General features: G+C 43.8%; 1 protein-coding gene across 1 annotated transcript; it reads right to left on the reverse strand.

The window, feature by feature from the left end:
• Positions 1–779: 779 nt before the first annotated feature.
• MTMR9 (myotubularin related protein 9) lies at positions 780–25,941 on the reverse strand. Its single transcript, XM_015417357.1, has 11 exons — positions 25,654–25,941; positions 24,409–24,621; positions 18,325–18,433; positions 14,994–15,119; positions 13,559–13,732; positions 12,327–12,544; positions 9,522–9,683; positions 7,939–8,080; positions 6,042–6,262; positions 2,789–2,940; positions 780–1,454 (listed from the first exon to the last, which is right to left on the reverse strand). The coding sequence occupies exons 2-11, from the start codon at positions 24,591–24,593 to the stop codon at positions 1,276–1,278; spliced, it is 1,668 nt and encodes a 555-aa protein (XP_015272843.1). The 5' UTR covers positions 24,594–24,621; positions 25,654–25,941; the 3' UTR covers positions 780–1,275.
• Positions 25,942–26,384: the final 443 nt, after the last annotated feature.

The raw sequence follows: 26,384 nt of genomic DNA on the forward strand, positions 1-26,384 counted from the left end.
AGAACTGGATGTTGATCCTATCACAGGCAGAAATTATGAGCCCATGGACCACCATATACACAAATGGACCACCTTCACATTGGTGGGTTGCAAGTTATACAGGTGCAACTCTTTACTTTTCCTGGAAACATCCCATTCCGGGCTCTACATTGGTGGCAATGCAATAGTTTTAGTGATAACAACTGGCAGAAGATGTATTACAACTTGGAACAATGGATTAATCCAAATGCAAGTTTATGCCACTCCAGTTTAAAGAACTGGATTAATGGTTTTGGTATCCTTCACCAGTCTTTCCTGGTGCACACAGCTAACAGTTAATTCAAATGTACAAGAGGGAAAAAAATCTGATTCAGGCCTTTCCAAGATCATACCACTTCTTACCTGCAGGTTCACATGACAATGCTTCTTCCTTAATAGAAACTCCCTCCTGCTCAAAAACTCATGAGACAGCAAGAAGGATTTTGCTTTTTTATGCTAAATCTTGACATGGAAGATTCCCCGTTTCTCTCTGTCTCTTGTCCACCCCTAACTACGAGTATCTGAAATGCAGTGTGAAGTGGTATCTCTTAGGCCTCTGCTATGTGCTTTACTAGGGATACCTGAATTAACTCAAAGCCAGATGTTCAGACTGTAGTCTTTGCCAAGCTTGTAATAATATGTTTAAGTGCAGCAGTGTCCTGAGAAGGGAACAGTAAAGTATCTGCCGATTTTCAGGACACCCCCAACACTCCTCTGCTGCAATTGCAGAGCTGAACTGGCACCTGATGGAAGCAGCTGTCTGTTTTGGGTCTCCAGGGACAAACTAAAGAACATTGTCTAACCTGGGAACAAAGGGCAGGTTGCAGGGGAGAGGGAGAGAACCCCGCCAGAACTGCAGGGTTTGCAAAAGGCTAATGTTAAGTTCAGTCCGAAGCCTCTTTCTTGTCTACGCCAAGGAACTCCCATTATTGGCCATCACACTGGTGAGATTCAACAGTGTTTCAAGAGCCAGAGTTGACCCTGAAACTGTACACTATTGCAGAATTTGGCAGGAGAGGACAGTAGGATGAATTAAGTTAGGACACTTTTGCTTCCATGAAAAAAAACCCAAAGAAACAATGCCATTAGGGTGCAAACGACTATAGTGCCAAGAGAGGGACTGAGAAGCAAATGGGTTCAAAGTCAGTTGCACCAGAAAGGAGCTTGAGTGCATGCAAGTCTTGTGTCAAGTGCTTAGTGTAGTGATAACTCGCCCAACTGAGTGGAGATGACCTTGGCTGTGAGTCTGGTGCAACATCAGGGGCTCTCTGGCATCCCATCATCCTGTGCGCTGTCATCTGTCTCTAGCTCCGCCAGCTGCCTCCTCAGCATATTCACTTTCACTTGGAGTTCCTTGTTATACTTGATGATATTGATCATTTCTTCATAAGATTCATCCAGAAATTTGGACGATCGGTTCCAACGAAGGAAGACACCTGGGGCAACAGAGAAATAATAGTGTTAAACAGCAGCAGGCACACAGTCTCTTCCCATAAACATAACAAAAGGCATGATAATACAGCGGTCTCAGTCAGTTTCTTGTATTCAGAAAGAAGATGTACATCTGAATCCTTCTCAGAAGCAAGAGTCCTCTGACACAGTCAAGCCTTTCTGCCAGGGGGGGTGCATCTGGCATTCCACATCAGAAGGCCAGGCAGTTTCTACAAAGCTGCTGACAGAACAAGCAGCCTTGGGCTGAACATCTGGGCACAATATGAGGGCTGAGCTGCATGTTACACTTACCATGAAGAAAGCAGCCTGACTGTCTGGTTAGTATCTAAATGACTCAATAAAGCCTCACTTTTACAGGCAAACACACTTGCCTTTCCCTCCATTGTTGGAGAAGAGACCGTCCCAGCCAAGTTGTGACACACTTTGCAGTTTTCATTACTATTTCTCATGCAATAGGAAACATTAGCTGTGAAAGCTTCAAAACCCTTTTGGCTTTCTTTACAAGCAGGGTAAGCATCCCTAGCATCTCCATTTTTTTAAAAAAGACTAAGATTCAGGGAGTAGGTGATATTAAAGACCTGGACAGCTGCTGCCCATCGAAGTAGACAGTGCAGGTCTTCATAAACCAAAGGTTTGCCTCAGTATAAGGCAGCCTCACCTGAATGGAACAGCTTTGAACAGAGCTGTGCTGTTTTCCAGGTGGTAACACACAGCATGGCCATGGGAACAATAGCCAGCAGTCCTGTGGTGCTTCAGGCACATGATATAGTTCTCACAACCACCCTGTAATCCAACAGTGCAGCAGGGGATCTGAGGCCAGGAGACAATGCCTTGCCTTAGGCTACCTAGTAAGCTCACAACAGAAGCAAGATTCAAACCCAGTAAATCTCTTGGTCTGCAACTCGGTCAAGTAAGGGCCAAATCACACATAACATGCAGTTGTAACATTCCAGCAGTGTATTTGCTTTAAATGAAAAACAGCCACAGGCGACTAATGTTAAGCCAAGAACCAGGAATGTAGATGAGAGGTTCAATCTTGGCCTTTCCCATCATACTTCTACTCCAAACCCACTCATCCAAGTTGCTCCCCACCCTTCAGAAGAAAAATCCCCATATCTTTTCCTCCAAGGAAGAAAATTAGCTGGGGTACAATCAAGAGTGGAAAAATAATCAGGAGGGAAAATGATACTCTGCCTCCCACCATTCCTACCCCTGAAATAAAAAGAGGAAAGTTATATGTAGCAGCATACAACCCCAGTGACTGAATCTTAGCCATTATACTGCACTCGCTCCACATCCCAGATTCAGGCTATCATACCTTCCCAGAGCTGCAGACTCTGTGGTGCAACCGAGGGCCAGATGACCAGACTGTTGGCCTCAAAGAGAGGATTCTTGAACCTGTTGAGCTCTTCAGGCCGATTCACCCAGGACCACAAGGACATTGTCTTCTGAGGCAGCTTGAGTTTACACCTGGCAGAGAAATCAGTATTACCTATCTGCTCTTTTGACAAAAAAAAAAAATCACCTTGGTCATCCATTTGCCAATTGAGTCCCAAGGGCCAAAGTCTTTTCTGTTCTGCTGACTCCAAAAGGAGGAAAGGCTGACAGACCAGTTATTCCTTTGGCAAATTCTTACACAGAGTAGCTACCATATTTCGTCTACACTGAAATTCAAGGTAAACTTTGGAGAACACCTGAAAAGCTTCAAGTGAGATCAAGAGTTTTTAATTCAAGAAATGAAATATATGAGAGGCTTTACACAAATCCCTGCTTCACATGCCAGCTGTTATATTCTCACGGCAGAAAAAATGAGAAGAGTCCAATGAAGCGTTTTAGATTCCTTGACTCCTGAAACTGGTGCTTTATGACATTATTTCAAGGCAATCCTCTTCAGACTTCCCCAAGGTACCCCTGCCCACCACCACAGAAGGACGACTCCTGCCTCTCCTGAAAGCATATCAGTATGCAAATTCCAGTATATGGACTACAGTCAGTGACCAGTTGCAATAAAATATGGGAGGAAGGGGGCTAAATGTCACAAGGGATACCCTGTACAGGGCTACAAAATGTGATTACCAAGGTAATGGCCCCTTCCCCACTACAGCAACCACTCACTGCTGCATATTGCAAGCACTCTGGGGGGGAAGACAGACCTGAGAGAGTGGCTCTTTTACTTTGTCCAGGGCCTTGGAGAGATGGAGAAAGAAAACAGAAAGAAGTGGAAAACCTCCAGGCCGCTCCCCAACACCTGAAACAACACACGCTCACTTTGCACCAGACATCAAGGGCAGGGAGTAGCAAGGAGTGGACTTTTGTGTGGAGGAAGGAAAGTAGTAACATGGCACAAAGTGGCAAAAGAGGCCTCTGCTCCATTCCCAAATGCTATCCTTCTTATCTGAGTGCTCAGGTTGCACTTCATTTTGCTCCAGACTCTTTGGGAAGTCAGAGACAACACAGTTCTCTCACGGCTTCTGCCTTCTCCAAATACTAGTATGAAGGGAAAGCAGGGAGCTCTCCAGCATATGCCAAAGGACCTGAAGAAAGGGGTGGTGAGAGGGACTGGTACTAGTGACTCAAAAGAATTTTTGGCTACTAAATCAGCCTAAAAGTTTGTGAAACTAGACTTCACTCATGTGATAATGGCTGAAAGAACATACACTGCACTTGGCCTTACTTTGTCTGTAAATACACATAATAAAAGAAAAGAAAAAACAGAGAGAAGTGTAGAGACGGAATCCCCCATACTTTGCATTCACTGGGTAAACAAGCATGACCTTCCAATACAAACATTCAGTAATACAACACACAGGTTCCCTCTTGTGGCAGGAAATATCAAAGCATCAAAACATCAAATAACACATGGAAAAGCCAGCTGACTGACAAATAAAAAAGAAACAGAGAAGAAACCTTGGAAGATGCTAATGAGTTGCAACATCCAGAGGTAAATATTGCTGTTCAGTTACCAGATATCAACTTGTATCCCACAGATGAAAGGGAAGGTATGATTTTTCCTGATTCTTCCTCCCACACAGTAGACCTCAAGCCTCCCCCAGGGCTGTTCTGGGGGGGGGGGTCTCCCTGTGCCCCAGGGGCGGCATTTGAGTGGTATTTTGGGCTGCAGGAAGTGGCGGAAAGGTGGGGAAGATGCACTCCATTCTTTGAAATCCTTTCCATCTATGGATATCTTCCACTGAATCCACTGCAAGCTACATGCCAGTTATCATCCCACTAAAAGGAAGTTTACAGGATATAAGAAGCCACTTTTTGAGGGAGACCGTCAATAGCCACTCCAGATTTTCTTTCTTTGTCATCTCCAGCCAAGCAAAGACTTAGATAGCAAGGCAAATAATCTGGTATCTTATACATGGAATACCCATTTCCACAATGTTCCATCCTATTGATCTTAACTCCCTCTCTTTGCTCATTTAGATTTTTATCTCGCTGTCACCCTTAGGCCTAGAATAGCTTGTTGCAGTTTTTCCAAATACACATTATTTCTAAAGGATAAAAGGTCAAATTAAATTTAAAGGTTGACATCTCAGAGATGCTTATTTAAAATGTAACCCAGGAACACCCATCAACAGAGAACTGCTTTCTGAGAGCAATCCCATGCTTAATGGCTATTTGCTGAATGTGCACTGCAGAAGAGAATGGACGGGGTGGGAGCAAAGGCCAGTCACGGGAGTGGTCTGGATGGTGTCCAGATGCATGCCCAGGTCCTTGGATTTTCTCCCTTACAATTTAAGAGGGAACAGGACAAAACAAATGGCCCACCTGTCTACTGATCCTTGCAAAGGCCCAGACTCTTCTACTTGCTTGAACTGGAAAGGACCACCATGGCAATACTCAAGAAGCAAAAGAAATCCAGTTCTAACTTTAGATTTGCTTGGCATACACTTTTGTAGTTGCTATGGGTGTATCTGATATTCTGTTTGCTATGTATTGGCAAAGAATTAAAGAACCAATGTCTGATAAGGATGCCTCAACACAAACTAATTCTGTTTCTAAGTCTCCAAGCAAACTGCATGTCAGTGGAGTTTGCTGAATAGCTGCATAGGAACATGAAAATATGTAGGTGCAGCAGTCATGAAGCCCAGGCTGAACTTCCTGCTACTGGAAAAGGGCATGTGTACGTGCTGTATGGCACATCACAGTGTTAGTACTTTGGACCTGACCTATAGCACCACTTGCCATTAAAGGTTTGCCACTACTGCTGCAAGCTCTCTAGCTCAGAGGTACACCACACGTTTTGCATTCAACAGGTCGTATGTTCCATCCTTGGCATCTGCACTTAAAAAATGTTGGGTAGCAGTTGCTGGAAAAAGATTTATGCTGACGACTGCAGAATGCACTGGCAGTTAATCAGAGTAGATAACACCGGAGAAGCTCTACTGATCCAGATTAAGGCAGCCCTGTATGTCTACACCAACCTAAAATATAGTTTAAAATCTCAGTCAGGTTGCCTAACCAAGGAAAATGCTGTGTTCAGTTCCTCATCCACGATGCACAGTGCAATTGTGAATGGCTATTTCCAATATCCCTTCCTCTCAACCTCCAAGAAGCTCACCTACCTTTCATTTTCATTGTTACCCAAAAAAGTGCCGAACTGGGAGGCGTAGGAATGTTCAAAGAGCATGATGAGGAAATGATAGTTGAACTCAAACGAACAAGGGAATTGACGAAGGATTTGCCAGACACAGTCCAAGAAGAGCAGGAAGACGGGGGCCTCCCATTTCTGCTTGCTATTCGAGTAGGCTGACTGGGCACAGCGCAGCTGAAATGGGTGACCGGCCTGCAGGAGTAGGGCAAAGAACATTCCATGATGCATATTAAAGGTGCAATGAAAAGAAAGAGTTAAAATTGTGCAATGTAACAAGCTGAATCTTTATAAGCAAAGCTACAAAAAGATTTGCTTGGTCTACATATCAATGTAGTGAAATTTCTGGAAATATAGAATGCGGGTATGTTGTAGGGCTATCTTTCGGCTACGCTCCTGCAGAATGCAGGGGGTTGGACTGGATGACCTGCAAGATCCCTTCCAACTCTAACATGCTATGATTCTATTCTATGAATGAGAACCATTTCTTTCACTGTCTTTTCTCTCCAAGAGAAAAAAATGGGGGGGGGGGGGCTGAATACTATGCAATACTTTTTTTCTTATCAACTCCATTGCAACATATGTAACTTTGTTAACAAAAACGTGTACTGTTAGGCATAGTTATGAAATGTAAATTATTTCTACTCAAATATCAATTTTACTCAAGCAGTAACTGCACTAAGCTGCATTATAAGTTATCCACAGTAACTGTGAACAAAATTATTTATGTTACAATACAGGAATGCAGGAGCACTGGCCCCCAGATAAGACAACTGCTTTCCTGGGAATGAAACCATAAACCCCTTGTATTTCAGGCTATGGGGAGGTGATTTCTCTTTATGGAAACAAATGGGCAGGACTGAGATTACGTTTGCCCACTTATCAGGAAGAAGCAATACAGATTGCTGTTTGGATATCCTGAGTTGGCTCATAAATGCCAGGAATGTGACAATTTTATGACTGGTTAGGGGGGCTATGGTGGGAATCGGGAAAACTCAAGCCCTAGTCCAGGACAGGTCAGAGAAACCCACCGCCCACACCCCCAACTGGGGGGAAAGGGTTGAAAAACTTAGCAGGGGGAATGGGGGGAAATGGAATAGAGTCTTCCTTGACCAGCCTCTGTTTCAAAGTTCCAGCTTTGCTTATTTCTATACCCTGGCACTTCCTCTTGTACCAAACCTAAATTTACTTTACTGTTTTAACAGCATGAGATGCATAATCCATAATGTAGAGTATAAAACTATACTATTTGGCATGTTTATGGAGATCAGATCTATAAAAATGCCTTAGTTCTCTACAAGCAAACTGGTGAATAGACCCAGTACTGGGCTGACAGAGCTGTGAACTACTGTACCCTATGCTACCTTAGCACTTTTATCTTAGGGTTTGCCATCTGAAAGGCTGTGGGGGGGAAACAGAAAGTGAAAGCATAAAACTATTTTTGTAATAGACAAAAAAGTACTATTTTAATGGAAACATTCTAATACAATCTCAATAGGACTAGCAGAATATTTGGATACAAAGTTAAATCGTTTATTTTTTGCTGACCTCTCTTTTTCCTCCATCTACACTTTTGCCTGGAATCTGCACAGACAGATTTCACTCCATCTGGATTCTCAGTATTCCTTCCAAGCTTGTGGATGAGCTTCAGCCCTTATTTAGTATATTCTACACCATCCTTTCATCCCCAAAATGGTCCTCCACTTTTGTCAGCAGATCCTTAACAGTCATTTGTGTGTTTGTGTTACTGCCTGGATTTGGGGCCCACCTTAAATTGGGTATAGAACCAAAACCACAGGATTGAGAGGCAACAGAAGGAAGGTTTTTTCTTTACACTCAGGCTCTCCTAGCATGAATCCAGCAGTTCTTACCTGCAGCCACTCCCTCTCAACCAGAGCTTCAAAGCCACGTATGGTCCTGCATCTTGGATCTAAAATAATCTGAGCCAGAGAAGTCACCTGTAGTGTTGAATCAGTTCCTTCAGTCCCATGAACCAAGACAGATGCTCCCTCTCTGGGGGGAAAAACCCAAATAAACAGGAAGACTTCAGAGGGACAAACTTACACTGCTAAACATGCCATATACCAAGACCCAGTGCAATGCAGCACACTGTGGTAGAATGGTGGCTTTGAACCAGGTGCCATTTACTCTTCTCCAAGATTTACACAACACTTATCTGATAAGCTTCCAAGAACAGGGTAGAATTGCATAAATCTTCACGAGTAGCTAAAATACCATGAAACAAAAGATCCACAAAAGCTCCAAAAGTTCTGCCCGGATAAATCTCTCCTTATATATAAAAGAGTTTTCGTGTCCCTCTTGCCTCAATGTTCCATATGCTCCCACAGCCTTTGGCTCCCTGAACTGTCACTCCCACAATGTGCCAATCCAGTGCCTGTATTGCTGCAGTCCTGCCCACCACAGAAGTGGCAGCCAGAGTCGGTGCCTCAGTGTGGTGCGAGACAATGAGCGGGAAGGACGCTCCACTGGCATGACACTGAGAAGGCTGAGACTTCCCCCCTGCCCCCTCCTGGCCCGCCCACTAAGGTGGGCGAGCCAGGAAGGGCCTGGGAGGGAGCAGGGAGGCATTTAAAAGCCTCCCCGTTGCTTCTCCTGCCCCCCCCCCCCGGCCCTTCCTGGCCTGCCCACTGAGGCAGATGACCTAGGAAGGGCCCAGGAGGGAGTGGGGAGGCATTTAAAAGCCTTCCTGTTGCTTCTCCTGCCTGCCCACCAAAGTGGGCGGGCAGGAGAAGGCTCCCAGAGGCCCCCTCCCCGGCCCACCTGCTGACATCTCAAAGACACATCCCGCCACCCCCCATTCCGATTTCGCTTCCCCACGGCCTACCACCGGGGACAAGCACCTGCTGGGTGGGTGAGTGGGACGTGAGGCGAGGTGGGACAACCAGCAACTGAGCAAGACACCACACTCACCCAGGTCCTCTTTCTAGAGCTCACTGCATTCATTTCTGCAACTGGCCTTTCTCCTAGTTTTATATAAAACAGAATCCTGATTCAAGATTCTGACAGACAGACAATCAGATAAGACCAGACAAAACATCTTTTTAATACAAGGCAGAGTTACCCTACAGGGCTTTTGAGGTATGAGCTTTCAAGAGCCAAGGCTCCCTTCATCATCTGCTCTACTGCAGACCAAAGCAGCTACTCTGAAACTATCTTAACAGGACTTGTTGCCACAAACCTATGGAGGGCAAGTCTACTGATGGCACTCAGTCGTGAAAACTAAATGAAGCCCTGTGGTCCAAAGCAATATGTCTCATCAGTAGATGCCAAAGTATTCCCAGGAGCTGTTGCCTTCATTCCCTGTTTGGAGGCTGTAGAACATAGAATGCTGAGGTAGGTTGACCTGGCTCAAATGGGTTCCTTTAATACGCTTACTAAATTTCCTGATACTGAAAAGCCTGAGGGAGGAAAGAAAGAAATGTCAAGGAACTACCTGTCAATGCACTGAGCAGCCAAGCAGGCAGTGGTCAGAATCTCCTTAATATGGGTCAGCCAATTGGACGCCTCCAGCTTACTCAGCCAGCGGTCCATATTATGCGACTGGTCATTGCAGGCTTCCACCAGCTTGATGAGACTTTCTTGAAGAATATTATACCTATATGGGAAAGCAAAACATTGTTTTATATAGAAATATATAATTTTAATACCCCCACCTTGGTTTGAAGCAATGGGGCTGAAACACTACGCAGACGACCAGACATCTAGTCGTTACAACCAAAGTGAATCTGGTTCAGGAGCTGCACCCATGGCAGAATTGAACAAGGGCTCCCCCCTTCTCTCTTTGGACCTTTTGTTGTGAAATACTCTTGATCAATACTGTGGGGCTTTTGTCATTTATCTGCTACCATATGCAATGCTGTCTTATTTGTCTTCTCCATCTTATCTTTTCACTCTTGCCAGCGTAACAGAGCCAGAGATAAGGACAAGCTGGATTCCAGGATGGCACGAGAGTCAGCAAAATTACTGACATCACAAACTGGAAAGGAAACAGCTTCAAAAGAAGAGATCCCCAAGCAGAGCTAGCATTAAACTAGGCAGAAGGGGCTAATCCTCTGCCACATGCCCCCATTCCCTCGCTACTCACAGCTGCCGCAACCACCTTAACTCTGGCTCCCAAATTTCCATTCAACACCGCACATGTCACGCATGATGCACTCCAAAGACCACCTTGTGAGACAATAAGCTATTTTTAATGTGTTGTTTTAATGTTTATTTTGGTAGGTGTTTTGCACTGTAGTTACCCACCTTAGGTCCTTCGGATATCCAGGAGAAAAGCATATAAATATTTTAAACAATGAAGCAGAAAGAGGGATAAAAAAAGATAAGTAGGCCTGTTATTTTGGTCTGCCAAAGTAAAACCTAAATGAGCACATGAAGCCATTTTATGGTGATGCAGTGCATTTAGCATAGTATTGCCGCCAACTGGCAACAGCTGCCAGAGGTTTCTGGGAGAAGGGTATTTGGCCTCCAGCCCTGCTAATCCCAGAGCCTTTTAAATGGATACACCTAGGGATTGCATCACAGAACTGAGTGCCCGATCAACTCCTATGTTCTTAGGCTAGGTGCATATTTGGGATAATTTCCCATGGATTAGTATATGTTAACTGTTAAGAGATCCTGAATATCCACTCTTGCTTTGCAAATGTAAAGTACATTTAATGGACCATGGGGAAATTCCAATTACAAATACCACTGAGTGATACAAACCTACCAGGATTAAGTGTATTCTATAATCATGTCACAGTAAGGGGGACCAATTGACCTCAAAAAGTGAAAAGGGGGGTGGGACTGATAAAACCACGGCTTTCCAATCTTCCAGAACTCTATACTCCATATGTTCCTCAACCTTAGTAAAGTCAGTTGCTCTGTCATGTTTTCTGTATAATCTGATGGTGCTGCATCACTTCTTACCCCCCCTCCCCCCCCCCCCCCCCCCCCCACACACACAGTGAAAGGAAAATGTGGACATAGGTGAAAGTGTCAAAATTACATTTTCTCCTTTGTGCCTTTGCTGCTGTTCTACTTCTGTACACCCAACAAAAACATTACTGTAGATTTTTTCCCCCACATGCAGCTATTGTCATGTTCAGTAAACCGCCTATGGGTTTTTTTATTTCTGCAACCCCCTTCTCCCACTGGACTAGTGAAGTACATTTCTTGTTTGAATGAGGAGCTAGTACACCACAAGGCTACAAAAGTAAGCTGCAAAGTTGTATGTACGCACGATTCCTGGGGAGATTCCAAATGCTAGAAGGGAGCTAAGTGAGCTACCTGACACGCCGGAGGACCTCAGAGGCTTTCACAGCAGGGGCGAAAATAAGCTTGGATAGGCCAGTATGGAGAACCAGTAAAAAAAATGGCTCCTCCCAACGTCTGCACTGAGCTCCTCAACAGCAAGTACCAATAAGAAATTTAGGTTACTTTCTACACTGTTCCTCAAGGCTAGCAGCAGCATGTATTATGCAAAACTAAGCACATTTACTCATTATTGATACAGAACTCAGCAATCCTTGATGCAGGGGGTATAGTGTGGGAAAGGGGGTTAACACTGGTTAGCCCATGGTGACACAAAAAGCTCTGTGGCCTAATGGATTTAAACTGTCTCCTCAAAGGCCACCTCTCTGCCTTCTATTCACAGGCCACCACAATTTAAGACATGTAACCTTCCCAAGGGGAAAGGCTGACAGGAAGGTGAGAGTGTATGGCAGGACAAGAGTTTTTTCCATTTAGCAATGCATTCTTGGGTAACCTATGAATTTGTTTTCAGCTAAAGCAGCAGCATGAAATTGGGCAATAAGCTGTACTGCAAGCATGCTTGTGCACACGTGTACCATACCTGTGCATATCCAGCAGAATGTCTCCCCCCCACAACTGGTTAATTCTTATATTTTTATCTCTAAGTAACCCAGGGTGGATTGCATGGTTTCTCTACACTCTTGCTCATTTTAGCTTCACAGCAGCCCTTTGAGAAAAGTTGAGTGTGTGTGACCAGCCCTCAGTCAACTGGGGCTGAGCAGGGATTTGAAAACAGGTCTCCCTGCTCTAAGCCCAGCACTCCAGTCAATTCACCACATGGACTCTCTTTAGGGTATTGCCCATAAAAAGATGGATTAGTGATTGCAACCATCTGCTTTACTTTCAGCAGCCTTAGTTTATCCTCCAATTTCATGCACTCCAACTTCTAATCTTTAGAAAGCTGGAATGATGTTCCTGACAGCAGATCACTTCTCACACTCACCTCTCGATGGATTTGTGAATCCTCCTCCATTGAGGATAATGAACCTCCTGCTCAAAGCCTCCGCCTTTGGCCCGGGCTTGCTGGGCGATGTTCAGGGAGCGGGTGTCGATGATGTAGCCACGCTTGCCTGCCCGAAGAGTGGCATTGATCAGCTTCTCGTCCTCCTTGCAGCGCCTCCCATTAGTGCCCGTGAGTGGTTGGCTACTACGCATCATCACCTGGGAAGACGGCAGAGTCATGTAAGCGGCCACACTTTAGTCTGACTTCTGTGGCTGATGGATCACATTCCGAACACTGGCATAAGAACATCAGCTCAACGTGGCCGCAGCAAAGGCAAAAACAATGGCTGAATAAAAGGAGGCCTTGGTTATTTGGCACCTTCTTTGTGGGTGGAGTGTGATACTTGCCTTGGACACTGAGACATCAAAATGGAAGGGGAAACACAGACTGAGGACACAACCCTACATTTAAAGGTCAAATACCAGTTTAACCCAGGATTGTTTTCTACAGGGAAGGGTTTCCGGCTCAATGGTTGCAAAAACCCCAAGTTTAATCCCTGGCACCTTCACTTTTAAAAAGGATTAGGTAGCGTTGTGAAGGACCTCTGCCTGAGACCCCAGAGAGCCACTGCTGGTCAGAATAGACAATACTGACCATAACTGACCAAGGGTCTCACTCAGAACTGGGCAGCTTTCTGTGTATGTTTTCATTAAAAAAATAACAACAACAACAACACTGCAATGTGAAATCTGCCTTGAGAGTTGATCTAGGTATACATGCTTCTTGGCACCTCTGAAAATGACTGTGTGGTTGCAAAGGTCAAATTTATGTTCACTTGAGGTATCACTGCAGTTTGTCAAATTTATAGCCTATTGGCAGCAGTGCAAACACAGAACTCTCTTTAGAGAAGCACCTTGCCAGACAATCCAGTCAAGGGAACATATGTAACCCTTTACAGCCACTCAGAAAGCTGCACTTGAGATGCCTTGTCTTTCTTGTATGAGTAAAACACGGGCAACATTTTGAACTTCACAGAGGGAAAGCTACCAGTGGCCCAAAAGGAAAGAGAGGGAGTTGCAAGAATGATACTCTTCCCTGATAGTTAGCTACATGGCACCAATAAGTTAACATCTTCCCAGAGTTGACAATTTTTCAAATGGGTGTTCATAACTGGGTTTGTCCAAGGAAAAGACAAGCGTCCTGGCTCAGAATATATTCAAGCTCCAACTTACCATCCCATTTTTCTTGTGGTAATAGCTGAGCACCGGGAAGCGTCCGCCATGGCGAAATGTGGCAACTTTGCAAAGAGATTCATCATCAATTGATTTAGGGACTGTGACAATTGGTGGGTAAGAGGGACAGACTGAGAAGTCTTTGTTGACATAACTCAACCTCCATTCATTTGTCTGAGGGATAAAAATAATTAGCAAAATATGGTAACTGACAAGATGATGGTTTCCTGGTAGATCAATAAAAATGAATAAGTGCCCTTTTAAACAATCAAGTTTGAGATGCAGAGGTAACCCCAAAACCTGGGATTCTTACTCTGCCAGCAGGGACTCCTTTTCAACATTGTTTGCTTTTCCCAATTTCACATGTGCTCACTCACTATGCTCTTTCTTAATCATTATTTACAATCCACCTTTCTCACTGAGACTGGAGGTAGGTTAGAGGATATAAACAGCCCAGTCAGACTGCATAAGACAACCAATGAACAGTGCAGAAAGACCAGGATTACAACATTAGAAAAAAAAGGAAAACAGCAAACTATCTAAAGCAAGATACACTGTAAGAAAGTGGGTCACAAAATATATACTGTAAGAAAATGGGTTATAAAGTAAAGACGATGCAGTAAAAGCAGGTGATACCTACAACTGCAGTCGACAGTTCCATTATGAAGGTGCCCTTCTGGGCTGTTCGTTCTACTATAGTTCTCATTGCTTTTTAAAAATGCCCTCTTGAAGATTATTTTGCACATTCTCCTCCCCCGTTTAACATACTGCTAGATATTGAGTCATGTACAAGAGGGTCACATTTGCCTTTAAACCACTTGTGCATAAAAGCAGGCCACGCAGACACATGCCAGACACAGAATGCCTGTTCTCAGAAGCCTCCTACAACCAACTATATCTCTGAGCTCTTGAGTGTATCAACAGTTGCTCTTGTATGAAGAAAATTATAATTAAACATAAAATCTTCTGCCTAATTAGTCAGAGCTGCATTTTTGGCTGATAATAGAGAGTGTTAACAATCAAAAATCAAAATAGTAAATAAACAGTCGTCCCCCCCCCCCCACGCATGCTTTTCAGCCACCACTGGCTGCCAAAATGGCTTGCAGGAATCAAAATCTAATACAAATGATCATGGTCATGACAAACAGTTCTTCAAGGGAGGAAGCCCTTAACTGAGCTGGCTTTAGGTACAGGACAGGGTGCCCGGCTGATCCCTGCCCTCTACCAGTGGCCCTTTGATAACGGTTGGAAGACAGAGGGAGACAAACCCTGGGGGCCCAGGATCAGCCACTATCAGTAGACTAGAACATAATGCCCCATCTAAAATATTGGCATAAATGCTGGCTAACAATTAAGTCACAGCCAAACAAAACAGTACGATTAAAAATATTTCTAGTACACACACACACACACCCCTATTTCAAACAGGACTTACTACTGAACTGAGAAGCTCAAACTCTTGCTCAGGCAAGAAGGAGTGCCAACCATCTTCGATGACTTCAAACATGGGCCGGTAAAAGAAAGGATACATCAAGGTGATGGAATCTAAAGTGGACAGTGCCTGCAGGGAGAAAGAGAAACACACACAGTGTTTGCTGAATGCTCTTTTCCTCAACAGGTCAATGAGGCCCACCAGGAATTCTAAAGCTCTGCTTCATCTTCACCTCTTACCTCCAGTGTTCCTTCTAAGCTGAGCCTACGGGGAGGGCGGGATAAAAATCTAAATAATAAATAAATATATAAATAATGTGAGCCAGCTCACAGTTTTTAAGCCTCCGCCTCACACCTTTTTGTCTTCGCTCAGGAAGGATGGCTCCAGAGCAAACTCATTTATGCAGCAACCAAATCGCTGGCTCACAACTTTAATGCCAGCAGCTCACAAAGTGGAATTTTTGCTCACAAGACCCCACAGCTTAGAGGGAGCATTGCTTACCTCCTATCAGTTATGGTCTCTTAAGAACTAGAGACATAAAATGCCCAGAAATTCTGACGTCATTGGGGGTGGGGAAGAGTAAATGTTAGAGAAAACTAAAATAAATGCAAAGTGAACCTGATTTAACAGCATTAAAAAAGGTCTTTTATAACTTACTGAGTCCCACTGTACTATTTGGCATATTAATGAGTTAACTATAAATGTCTTAGTTATGCACAAACAAAGCTAAAAATATACCCAATATCTGAGTGACAGCACTGCTAACTGCTGGACCTTGTACTACCTTAGCACCTTTGCTATCTGATAGTAAGCAACACAACAGGAAACAACTTTTGTAGTGAACAAAAGAAACAGCATTATTTGGGCAGAAACTGTCAGAAGGACTAGCAGCATGTTTATGTATTGCACTTTATAACACTGAAAACATTGCAGCATATCCACTGTGCCCCAAATCAGTCAAATTTAAACAATCAACATGTTGCTGCTATGTACACAAGAGTTATCACTACCCTGATGCAGTAGATAGTATGCAGCAGTAGGTTAAAGAGGAAGTAACAACCAAACACTATGGCAAATAAAGCTATTTTATCTTGCTGCTTAAAAGCCACAGGAGACATGGTGCCTCTATGGAGCGTATTCCATTATCATCCACATTAGATGATTTTAAAGCACTCTACCTAGGCTTGACGTGATGTGGTCCATGGGGTTGCAAAGAGTTGGACTCGGCTGTGCAACTGAACAACAACCTAGACCTGCCTTCAAAGAATGGTAGGAACCTTTAGCTGGTCCAGAACACAGCAGTATGGATTTTAACTAGAACCCACCACAGGGACTATGTAACACTTATCTTAGTCCAAAGGCACTGGTTATCAATTTGTCTCCTGGCCTAATTCAAAGTCCTAATCTGACGTTTAATGCCCTAAACAGGGATCAGGGCATCTGAATTACCTCCTCCACTCACATGAGCCTGCCCAAACTATGAAATCAGCTTCCGGTATCCTGCCCTGTATACCCTCTTTAGCCAGAGTAAGGCTGGCAGGTACATGGGCAGAGCTGTGGTCCTCAGATTGCTTTCCAAAAGCTTAAGGCCTCTTGATTTGATGTTGTTTTCACTCTGTGCTATTGGTTCATCTTAAACTCCCCCTCCCACTGTCTTATTGCTGATTTAGTATCCTTGCTTTTTCTAGTGGCTACAAGTTTTATTAAGTTTAATTTTTACTGCTGCAATGCGTATTTTCAGATTTCTGCTGGCTGCTTTTTTTTTAACTGCTGTGTGTGTTTTGAACTTTAACAACCCACTTCTGTGCTACCTTCTGCCACTCCACAGTGAACACGAGATGGTTTACAGAAACATACATCCAATATAAAGCAGTTCAATAACCCTGAAATCTAGCATCCCAGTGTTAGAAAAACCAGCACCCTAATACCAGCAAGCCACCAAACCTGACAGCTGTCCAACTACCTGATTAATTCAGATAAAAGGCCCTCTCAAAGATTACCATTTTACTTACCTGGTGGAACACAGAGAGTGAGCATGCAGCCAGTGGCCCATTCCAGGGCTCTGGAGCTATCAATGGGAAAGCTCTGAAATGGGCTGCCAAAGGCTTCACTTTCATATAAGATGGGTTGGAGATGATAAATTGGCCCAATTAATGCAGCTGGAGCATCAGCTCATAAAGAGAGAGCTTCCTTCAGATATGTGGGTGCCAGGTCATATAAGTCTTTAAAGGTTAAAACTAGCAGATGAAGCTGCCTTATATAGAATCAGTCTATTGGTCCCTCAAGGTCAGCACTGTCTACTCAGACAGGCAGTGGCTCTCCAGGGCCACAGGGCAGAGGTCTTACACATCACCTACTACATGATCCTTTTAACTGGAGAGGCTGGGGTCAAGACCTGAGACTTTCTACACACCAAGCAGATGCTCTGCTATTGAGCCATAGCCCCACCTCTAAACTGAGCATGGAAACAAACAAGCAGCCAATGTAAATGTTCTCAAAAGTAATCTTGTAGAAGTTTCACTGATTATTATTTATATTAGAAAGGTGGGGCATTCCCTAAATAACACCAATACAATCTGCCTCAAAAAAAGGCCCCTTCTATGATCTCTCCCTACCTAACCTCCGAAGACAGAGCCAAAATTTCCAATGAAAACTGCAACAGATGGGCAGGTTCATATGAGAAGAGGAAATCCTTCGGCCATGGGAACACAGCAGCTGAGAGTGGCCCAGTTACTATGACTAGTAGATATAGTGGAACCTCAGAACAAGTAGTCAAAATCTGGGCTGCACAGAACTACTCTTAAAATAGCACTGGCATAGGGAGATGCACAAATACTGCACGTGATTCTCTTTTTGTCCTTTTTGGGGGGGCCCACAAGAATTTTCCTAGCTCACATGTTCTTTTCAAATTGTTTACTGAAGCTACAACATTTGTCAATGTTCTACTACTGACAGCTTTCCCCAAGCATTCAGGAAGTTGATGAACATCGCACATCGCCACAGCAGCTTCACTAATAGCCAAATGTGTCTAGGTGTCAGCCTACCACATATGAACCTACCTTCAGAAGCAAGAGAACTTGTATATGTTAATACTGAACACAATGAGTTCTATATTAAATAAGTGGAATATCTCAAATATATGCAACCCATTACACTCACACTTCACTTCAAGAATCCAGAGAGGAAATGCCAATGCTTGACTACACTCTTGGTCAAACTTGTCATTCCAAAAATATCCCACTCAGGAACCAGGCACCACTCCAGCCTCCAAAGATCTCAGTTGGAAGGAACAAGACATTCATTCCATCCTGCCACCTCCTACGGATCACCTTACCTCAATGGAGCTAGCTATGTTCAGAGACTCCTCCATGCCAGGAATGTCAAGCTGAATAATCCGCAGGTCTTTGCATTTGATGATGATGGTCCCCAAGGAGCCAAGAAACCTGCAGTGATATAGGCAGGAATGTTCAGGAGGAGGACAAAGAAGCAGCTCTGTGAGCCTTCAAACACAGCCATTTACAGCATTCCGCTGCATTCAATAGGAATGCGATGCAATGGGGGGGGGGAATAGACAAAGCCTCACAATTTAGCTGATAAAACCCTTCATTCATTCAGAGGCAGTAGCTGACTGAGAAACACTACAGAAAGGGAGGAGCTACAAGTTACCTCAGCAAACAGGAATAAAGCACTGGACTAAGACTCGACTTACCACCGTGCTGTGAAGTTCATGGGTGACCCTGGCCAGATGCACACACTCTCTCATCCTAGCCTAACTAACAGAGTTGTTGTGAGGAGAAGGGTTAAGGCTCATTTAAGCAGCCCCCAGTTCTCTAGAGGAATAAAAATGGATGGGATAGGCATTCTCAAAGATAACACAAAAGGGGAAAGGGGGAACATGCCTAGGACAGAATGGCTTGTAAGGCATCAATTCACTGTAAGGCATCAATTCACTGCTGCAAATGACACACACAACCCTGTTCCCCTCAATGACCTCCTGGTTGAGCTTATTTCCTGTCTTGCAGCACAGCTGGCAGGGAGGGGGCTCAAAACACCTAGAAGGGGGAAATCTGCAAGGGAGAAAAGAGAAAATTGACTATCTGGATCCAACTGCAGCCTCTCTCAATGCCTCTGATTTCTTTACCTTCTCTAGAGGTGTGAGAGCCTTCATTGCCTTTCCCCCCAATTTTTCTGAAGCAGACGAAGAAAAACTCCTATGAAACATTTTCTCTTTAAATGAGAAAAAGCTTGTCTTAAAAAGCATTTCATGCATCCCAAATGTATGGCATGAAAATATCCATGCACACTTTCCATTTCTCCGATGGAAAAAATGGGAAATTTGGGGGAGTGCTGGAAAAATGCCTATTTTTTTCTTATTGGAGTAAGGGAAATAAAAACCAGGTCTTATTCAAAATGTGTACTAAGATTCTCCCCCCCCCCCCGCAAGCCTATCTAAAGTATTCGATAAGGATCACTCCTGTGTATACTGCAGAGATACATATCTCTTGTTGTTGCCTGTTTAATGCTTTTGATGTTCATTGTTGTTAATTATTTAAAAACGAATAAAAAATATATTAAAAAAATACATAACATTTTCCAAAAGTATTCTTGTTTAAATTTAAATAATTTTGGCAACAATCAATACACTACATGTGTTAAATGCTAGTACACTACCAAAGAGTTCAGTGTTTTCCATGTTATAAATTTTAACTTAATGTCCACGTATGCTGGTAGCACTACCTATTGTGACTGTATGAGTGTTTCTGTCTTAATCATACACTTCATTTTCTTTACAACATATATTGCTTTCTACCTTCAACTTTTCTTTTTCCTCCCTTTCAGATGGCAACAATTAAGTTACATGTGCTAAGGTGGCATAGGGGTGCAGCAGTCTGCAGCACTTTCTCAAGTAGTCACTACACCTGCAATTTTTCTTATTAAAAACAAGGACATTTATACTTCTAAATTCCTTAAAGATGCCAAATTCTACAGTTTTATATGCTAATTTATAACTGACACATGCTATGTTGTTCAACCAGAAACTTTAGCTTTGATAGGAAAGTACTACATATATTCCAAATCTCCCACCAACCCATATTCTACTTTTTTCCTCAAGGGTAAAACACACCCTGGGGGGGGGACCTTTGTGGCTTCAAAATTTCTATAAATTTTATATCACAAACCTTCACAACAGACTGTTCACATATCTAACCTTTTCTGCAAAACTATAAAGGTTAGGAACACACTACTATAATGTAGAGAAGAAAGAGGCAGGAAATTAGAAAAGAGCAAAAGAGGGATCATGCTGAATTCTACACTGCTCCTCAGGACACAGGCAAGATGTGCCTTTCTTTGTTAATGTAAGCTGCTTTGGGAGAAGACGACTGCCTGAAAAGCAGGATATAAACGTAGGAGTATGTTAAATTAATAACATGGAGCGCTGAATAAAGAAGTCCAGAGACAGACATTGATCCCCTCTGAATTTAATTGGTTAGAAGCAAAGAATGTGGAATTGACCTGAACAGCAAAGCAGATCACTGCTATGATCATTTTAAGCTGGATGAAGCAGCTGACAGAGACTAGGAAGGGTTAGACCTGCGGGGCCAGTTTCCATGGTGAGGGAGTGGTCCAGACACAGATCAGCAAAAGCAGATGAGGCCAGCCTGGGATCTTGGGATCATGCTGTGCACTGCCAGGACAATAGACCCTTTTTGCTGTTATGCAATATTGCTTAAAACTTTGCCACACCATCCCCTACAAGTAAACAAATCCCCCTTCCCATATCCCTTAATGACATTAAGATGCAAACTACTTAAAGGGAGCAGTGTCTATTTTTAGGACGATTTTTATACCCTTCTATTCTCCCCAGTGGGGATCCAAATTGTCTTTCTTTGCAATAACCACCCTTGTGAGGCAGGCCAGGCTGACCAGCCCAAGGTCACCCAGAATGCTTCCTTGTCTCAGTGAATTCAAATCCAGTTCTTTCAGATCCTAGTCTGGCACTCTAACCACTACACCACACTGGGAGTAAAGCATGCACTCAGCTTCTGAACAGAGAACCTGGGGCCTTATGATGTTCCTGCTCTATATGAATGACTGAGCTATGAACCTGGGATGAAATATCCATTCTGTCATCATCTGGGTACCACTCAAGGTGCTGATGCTGTCACCTACAAAGCCTTTCATGGCTTTACTGAGCACCTTCTTCTCCTTATACCACCACAACCTGACAAGTGCACCTTCCTGCCTGTGCCATACACACACCAAGTGCAAAAGTAATTGCCCCACATCTTTGGCTTCCTTCACAAGTCCATTAGAATCCATGTCTGCACATTTTCCAGAGGAACAGTAAGGGGGGGGGGGAGCCTCCTTGGACTGCCATTCAATGGCCAGGATTAAACATATTTACTTTATCAGGCTATTTATTTACAATAATCTGCTCCAGGCCATTGGAAAGGGATGACACAGAAATGGAAGCTATGAACTAAAGATATAAATGTGGTTTTTTACACATCCCTCAAATCACCTTTCAGCAAGGTCACATTTTAATTCCACCCTTCCTCAAAGGAGTTCAGGGGGGCATTCACAGCTCCCTGCTTTGAAGTTTACTCTCCTCAACAACCCTGTGAGGTAGTTTAAGCTGAGAGAGTGACTAGCCTAAAGGTCACCCAGTGACCTACCTCCAGTCCTAGACTGACAGTCTAACTATGCTAACTCGCATCATACAGTCTCTTCTATCTGCCCTTGTCTACCCTGGCAAGAGACCCTTTCAACAGAACTAAGAACAGCCAAGCTGTAGGTTTCAAACAGAAAAACCAGATGATGCCCTTGCAAGGAGAAACAGAGCATTTCCCCATTTTTTTTACAAGGAAATTGCAAAACTGCATGGCAGGGGTGTAAACAGGGTGACTGTCCAGTTTCAACACTGTTTCAAACCACTTGCTGTTCCTTCAGAGCAAAAGAAAGAAACGTGTGTGAGAATGTGGGATCCCTGGAACAAACTGAAAGCTCAGCAGGTTGTAATTCATTTCTCCTACCAAGTTACTCAAAACCAAATAATCCCTCTTCACCTCTACAAATTAAATCCTACCCTCATGCTTGCCTGGGGTTTAAAATAATAGGGGGAATTCATGGAATCAGGGAGGGTTCAGAAAGTTATCAACACTTTTGCCAAAGTAGGACCCAGCCACTGGAATTATGTTCTGATAGATTCAGCATAGGCAAAAAAAAGGTACTTCTTCATTTAAAACATGATTAACTTATTGAAATGACTGCCACAATATGTGATGGCTTTTAGTCTTTTTTTAAAAAAAGGATTACACAAATTTGTGGCTTATCAATGGATATCAGCCACAAGAGCTAAGCAGAGCATTGATATTTACAGGAAGTATACCTTTGCACTCAAAATGTTAGTGGCAGAAGACAACCATGCCCTGCTTGTGAGCATCCAATGGCATTTGGCTGGCTGCTCTTAAAAACAGAATGCTGGACTAGATTACTCTTTGGTCTCAGTCAACAGCACAGTCCTTAAGTCCTTATTAATCAGGAGTGCGCCACACCAGGGGTAAAAAAGGGTACCACTCTCAGAACCAAGACAAGCACATCATATCAGAAACTGGGCCTGAAAACAGAACTGGATGTCAACAGGTGAAGTTTGTTTCCAGCACAATCATACAGCAGTAGGGAAAAGGATACCCTGTAGATTTATGCTTGTTAATCTGATACTGGAAATCCTCTGGTTTTGAGGATATTCCACAGAGTTCTTGGTTGATCAATTGTATACAGAGATTTTAATCAGAAACAAACACTCCTATTTCCACAAAGGGACAACACACCAGGGTTAATGAATAAATGCTGTATTTACTAAGTATTTCTCAAGCATACGAAAACAGATATACTCATAGATTCATTCAAGATCCCTTTAGTTACAGTAGTCAATAGAAAGCATTTCAGTATGAAAATTAATAACTACAGACAAACAATGGGGTCAGACAAAGAAGGGTAGCATTATACTCATCTGATCCTTGTTGAAGAGATTCTTCTTAGTGGGAACACCACAGGAACAAAAGACTTCACCAGAGGGATCCTGTCTCACACGTGTGGGGGCCAGCCACACACACGTATGGGCTCTCTTGGTCGACTCAAGGGAGCACTTAAGGATCACCCCTAGCAGAGCTTTAGTTGCCTAACTTGGGGGGGGGGGGGTTAGTTTGCACTTAGTTACAGGAAAGGTAGGGGATGGCTAGCTAACTCCTTAAGGCGCACAGAAGAAGAGAGAGAAACAAAGGCTGTGTTTCCTCTTTTAAAAGCTTGTTTTTGGGCTTGGCTTAAGGCCAATAAACCCCTAGAAAACCGTCCCCTTTACTATGCTATAGGTTAAGGGTTGTGACGTCCTAGTTGAGGGGAAGGGGGCAATATTCAAATGCTCTACCCTAACTTCAAAGATGAGCCATGTGGCCAGGTGTCAAATCGTTGTCTCCATAGTAACTTTTGATTTGCAGAGATGTGCCTGGTCCAGCGGGGCAATAAAGGATGTGTTCTTTGTGATGCCAAACCAGATAGGAAGCCGAGGTTACGTGTTTTCCCACAGATCAGCAATGGTGGGGAAACCTGTTGTTCTGCCAAGTTTCCAAACTGAGCTTATGGCATTTGTCTTCCTTGTCCAGAGGCACGCTGGGAATATGCAGGGAAGCACGTGTTCTGTAGCCCAGGCAGTTCAAACCTTGCTCATGCAGAGGCATGAGATGCAGAACAGTCCAGTCAAACACACAGCAACCCCTTATCCCAAATGCACAGATGTACAGACATTTGACAAACCTAGCATCAGCACAGTACAGACAATGCAATTACAAGCACACATGGTAACAAAAAGCAGAGGCCTCATCTCAATAAAGAAAAAAAAGGAACCTGCAGGACTGGGTAAAAAGAAAAGTGGGGCCTTAGCTAATTTGATGGGGGGGGGTCTTCCTGACAACATCTGTGAAAATCAGAGACCACATGCAAAAACGAATAATCCACCCATTCAGTTAAGGAAAATGTTATTGGAGAAAGAAAATTATTATTGGAGGTGCCAAAGACTATGTTACAATGCTTTCTTGTCCATAAATGCAGTAAAACACTAGGCATATTTATTGCAATGGTACTCCAAGCCATGGATTATAGGGGCCAGCACCCTACAAAATTCTGTAACACACCCAGCATCAGTTCAGCCTCGATGTTCTTGTAGATTCAGCACCAAAAAAAGTACTTCATTCAGTACAAATGACTGTCACAAGATGTGGAGAGGGGTACTTTATCCCCTCCAGTGTTATTATCCTGCCAAAATATTTCAACCAAGACCTTGGGGAAACTAAGATCCATTTCACAAGCTGTACCCAGTTCACCCACTCTGTCCCCCATGTGGAAACAGCAGCATCCTTACCTTTTTTCAATGGAATCAATGTTGGAATGAAGCAGCCAAAGTTCCTCTACATTGTCCTGCCGCCGTGAGGAGAAAATCAGGTGGTGCCCCGTCAAGCAGAGTGTCCCTTCCACTAACGGATAAAAGGGACGGTGAAGGATGACATTATCAGCCCGAGGTGTCTTGATCAGCTCAGCAAACTCCATTGTTTCTTCCAGATTTGGCCCAACGTCCCTGCAGTCAAACAGAACAAATCTTAACATTTTCAGAACGATGCAACTCTGGTTCTTGGCAGCCTCCACACAGGCCACAACCCTTGAGATTACTGTACTAGTTGAGAGTCAACCATTTAGCCAGGGTCATTGCTGCAAGATCCCAGTTCTTACTTGTTAGGAGGAAAACATAAGAGGATTTGGAAAGTTGTTGCTTAGAAAAGAAGAATTAAAACATTAACATTAATAGAGTTTTAAAGAGAAGCAGAATAACTACAGGTACAGAGAGGATTGGAGAAGTAACTTTCTGGGGAGGGGAAAGAAAGGTGAGATGTCACAATCCAAGGTTCACTGCAGCTATGGCTTTGCAATGTCACAATCCCATCTTTCCCCAGGTGTGATAGGGGGTGAGATGTATATATCTCCTGCCCCCACAATCCCATACCATTTGCCTCTTTTACTTCTCTAAAAGGCTTAAGTGCTTCAGAGAAGATTTAAATATGGTGTTTTTGTTCTGATTCCTTCTTTCAATCTCTGAAAAGCAGAAGGGAGTAAATGAAAACTTTGGTTGCCAGTGTGGCATTAACTAATCCCACAAACCAGTTTTAGGGCAGGTGGATTACAAGCCATCCCTGAACCACCGACAGTAGGTCTAGAATGACTCTCAGGCTTCTGACCAGCAGGAAGAGTCATGCTAAAAACAGCCTAACTAGAAAAGTCATCCCTGTCCTGGATTAAATTTTGGGGTAAAGGGACAGGAGACCATCAACTGAAACAGACTGGTATTGCTCAAGAGGGAGAGGGGATGAGTTTCCAGAACCCAATAACAACAGGATGAGGGACAGGAAAACAAGGGAATGACATTCTCGACCTTATTGCTAGAATCACAGGGGACCAATTATATTGGGGGGGGGGGTTAATACCCTTAGTACCCTTCCCACTACGAAATTATGGGAAAGCCAGGGTAGCTGGGAATGGGGATGTCTGTCCTAGGAAAGCAGCACGGGAGATAACATTTTATCCAAATAGGGTTAAGAAAGGGGCCAATACCTACCTCCGCAAAAAAATAAGGGGCGAAGAGAACAGATAAATGGTTTCAACCCACAGCTGATGGAGGAGGGGTTCCAGGCTCCATGAGGGGCAGCGGGCTTTCAATACAGTCTGGCAGCAAAGGGGTTAACCCTTAGCTATATTAAAAGCGGGGCTCACTGAGACCATCAACCACCTCCCTTTCTAGCCCCCTCTGGCAGCCACAGGGGGGACCCCCCTCCCCCTAGTATCGCTATGGGGGCTCCAGCCGACGCGAAAAATCTCCAAACCCGTTCCCCGGATGTTGAGATTCCATCACCGGCACCAGAAGGAGAAAGGATTGACCAATCCACTCTCGATAGATCCACGTGACAGTTTCCGCGCCCAATCGGCTTCTGTTGTCTCTTCCGCCAGCAGATGAGGACGGAAACGGAAAAATAGACAGGAGGGGAGGTGATCGGAGAAAAAGCATCCACCTCTGAGAAGTTCCTCTTGCCCTTATTGGAAACACTGTCTACAAAAACTTCCGGCTGGATACACATTCGCGAGCTCAAGGGTTCCACTTCCCACCCCCGCACCCCCGCATAGCAAACAAATATCAATGGCTTCCTCCGTCCCTTCATAGTAGTCTTAAAAAACAACCCACTATTACGACAGGTTTTAAATATGAAAACTGCTTAATATTGCTGTTTTAGCAAGGACAACTGTCTTCCAAAGTTTGCAATAAATCTTTATTCGTTTGTAGGATGCCACAGG

The sequence above is a fragment of the Gekko japonicus genome, unplaced genomic scaffold (assembly GCF_001447785.1).
Source record: "Gekko japonicus isolate JY-2015 unplaced genomic scaffold, Gekko_japonicus_V1.1 scaffold7, whole genome shotgun sequence".
Taxonomy (NCBI): Eukaryota; Metazoa; Chordata; class Lepidosauria; order Squamata; family Gekkonidae; genus Gekko; species Gekko japonicus.